The 3,109-nt window shown below is 36.0% G+C and overlaps 1 protein-coding gene across 1 annotated transcript in view; it reads right to left on the minus strand.

The window, feature by feature from the left end:
- Positions 1-886: 886 nt before the first annotated feature.
- Positions 887-3,109, minus strand: part of LOC132178332 (wall-associated receptor kinase-like 22) — a 2,594-nt gene continuing 371 nt past the window's right edge. Inside the window, exon 2 of the mRNA XM_059590780.1 lies at positions 887-2,124. Within this exon, the coding sequence (XP_059446763.1) occupies positions 938-2,124 (1,187 nt within the window). The 3' untranslated portion in view covers positions 887-937. The remainder of the gene's footprint in view (positions 2,125-3,109) is intronic.

The raw sequence follows: 3,109 nt of genomic DNA on the forward strand, positions 1-3,109 counted from the left end.
CTCTTTCTTTCTAGGATGATGAATGGACGTGTGAAATAGCAAAGCCCAAGCCCCCGCTCTTTCATAAGCGATTATCTTCCTTCTGGTAGTCGCCAAGAAGACCAAGTTGCCTTCTGTGCATGAAGCTAGCAGCCATGGTTGACCCAAATGGATGGTCCACAATTGTGGCTTTTTGGGCGCGTCGTATATATTCATAACATGCAATTATAAGGCCTCATGATCCGGGCCATTCATCCAATTTCAAGATTTAATTAAATCAAGATGTAGGATATCGTAAAGTTAATTAAAGGCCTAATTAAAAGTCATTGTAATGACTTTTAGTCCCGAAAACGTCCATCTCCGCGTCTTCACAAGCATCCTATTGGAAAAAGATTATTCTCGACCATGTGTACATGCATGATCATAGACAATAATTATAACCCTTTTACAACCACAATCTCCTTGCTATTGGTCACAAATAAGTAACTAAAAGATAACGATGGACGACTTAATTGACTATGCTAATTACCTTTGGGTCAAACCCGAAGCTCATGCCATGTATGGAGGCACATGATCAAAAATGAGGGTACCCGATGGCTTTAGTACTGTGGCTATAGTACTTGACATAGAGTTTGGTCTAGTAGTCAAAATGGAAGTGTTGAATTCTAATGATTTTGCTTTGCCATTAATGCTCGAACTATAGTGGAAATCCTAAGGTAGAAAAGAGAGCTACTCATACCACAAAATACTTAGTAAAGTAGCTTAAGGCCTAATTTGACACAGACAACAAAATTGATTCTTATAAAAATAGACATAGAGATTTCTGCTACCTTATACTATCATAAGACAATTGAATATGGTTAATCCATGTTCTTAGAAGATTCTCGAAATGACTACTAGAAAACAAAGTACACAACAAATTATGTAGCCTACAACATGACATTAAACAAATATTGATTCATATTGATTGAGAAGGTAATAATGGTTGGGCGTCCACAGATGAAGTTGTTGATGAAGGAGCAGCATCCCATGGCTCGTACATTTCTGCTTGGACATATTCAAGCTCTTCATAGTTTTGTTGAAGGTTAGGAGCTTTTTGCAATGTTTGAACTGCCTCCAACTCCTTTGTGACTTCTTTCATTGTAGGTCTTTTCTTCCCATTTAAGTTCAAGCACCTTTTTGCAAGGTTCGCGACCACAATGATCTCTTCTTTTTTACCTTCCTTCAAAACTCGACTATCAAGAACATCAAACAAATTATTCTCCTCCACGGATTGAATGAAATATGTGGCTAAACTTTTGGATTCTTGCGTCCTTGTTGAAGAGATTGCTTTTTCGCCAGTTAACAGCTCAGCAAGGACAACGCCGAAACTATAAACATCACTCTTTTCTGTAAATTGGCTTGACTGTAAATACTCAGGGTCCAAGTATCCAAAAGTGCCATGCACTAGGGTTGTTAAGTGAGTTTGATCAACTGTGATGGATCTTGAAGTCCCAAAGTCAGCTACTTTAGCTCTGTATTTTTCATCTAAGAGTATGTTTGTAGACTTAATATCCCGATGATAAATGGGCGAGGAAGCTAATGAGTGTAAGTAATAGAGAGCTCCTGCTACTTCAGTTGCAATTCGCAAGCGCATATCCCATGTTAGTGGAAACTCCTCAATTTGTTCGTTAACATATTGGAAAAGCGTTCCGTTAGGAATGTATTCATAAACTAGAAGAGGAACTTCGGTCTCCAAACAACAACCAATCAGCTTAACCACATTCCTGTGGTTAATTTGTGAAAGAATGACAACTTCATTAATGAATTCTTGGAGTTTTCCTTCATCAATTACTCTGGACTTTTTCACCGCCACAATTCTTCCGTCTGCCAACATGCCTTTGTAAACAGTGCCTTGTCCTCCCTGGCCAAGTATTCTATTCACATTAAAACGGTCAGTGGCCATCTCCAAATCTTTTGAATTAAACAATTTGGTGTTCTCAACATTAGTTTCATGTGAAGATAATTGTTGTTTTAACAATAGACCACCATTTCGTTTGAAGAACATGTTCTTCTGTTTAATCATCCTCCTTTTCTTTATCACTTTGTAGGACCACCATCCACCAACAAGCATAACCAATAACCCAAGGCCTCCACAAGTAAGACCTGCTTAACGCAATGTAACATGAAAGATTAATCATTGCAGTAAAAGGTTGTAGCAATAGATTTGATTGAGAATGTTGACTTAAAATAGAGACATATTCTCTTAATGCTAGAAATAGCCTGACAAACTATTGTGTAACAAAAATATGTTAAAATATTTTGATTATTGAAGTTGAAGTATTCCAAAAGGAGATGGTAAAAAATGGGCTATTGAGGAGGAAAATGATTTGACAGTAAAAGTATGAAGGTTTAAATGTTTGCATTAGACTCCCATACCTACAATTTTAAAAATTGTAACTATTATTTTAAATTAACGGTCATGATTTTGTAAAGTCATCTATTTTGAACATTAAAAAAATAAAGAAAAAAAAAATTAGAGGAAACGATTTTTTTAGCCAACACTCGAAGAGGTTGGATGCTCCACCCCTTAAGATTTTTGGGGTGGTCGGCCATCCCAATGAGGTGTTCGACCATCCCCATTAAGCCTCAAAAGATGACCAAACCAACCTGTCAAGTGTTGAGGATATAGCCAACCACACTCTTTAAGGCTTATGGGGGTGCATGGTTGACCCTCATGAGTTTTTGAAATGATTTGCTCAACATAAAAAAAAATCCTTTTGGGGATGGTTGGCCACCCTCCTTGAGTGGATAGCTAAAGAATCTCATTCTAACAATTTTGTTTTTTTGTTTGTCTCAAAGTGATCGATTTGCCAAAGAGGAATGCTAGATATCTCTTCTATCATTTCAAAATTGATGTGGCTTTAAAACCACTATTGAATTTATGATATATCACTATTTTAACAATTGCACACTAATGCAATTGTTAAGAATTTCAATAAATCATGATCATAAAAGGTTCCAATATATCTCAAAATCAATTATACTTGAAGCATACCTCTAGATAGTAATAAGTGAATTTGAGGGATATATTTATTGAAAATCAATTGCAAAGAAAGTATTCGAAAATTTTATATATATATATATATAA

The sequence above is a fragment of the Corylus avellana genome, chromosome ca4 (assembly GCF_901000735.1).
Source record: "Corylus avellana chromosome ca4, CavTom2PMs-1.0".
NCBI lineage: Eukaryota > Viridiplantae > Streptophyta > Magnoliopsida > Fagales > Betulaceae > Corylus > Corylus avellana.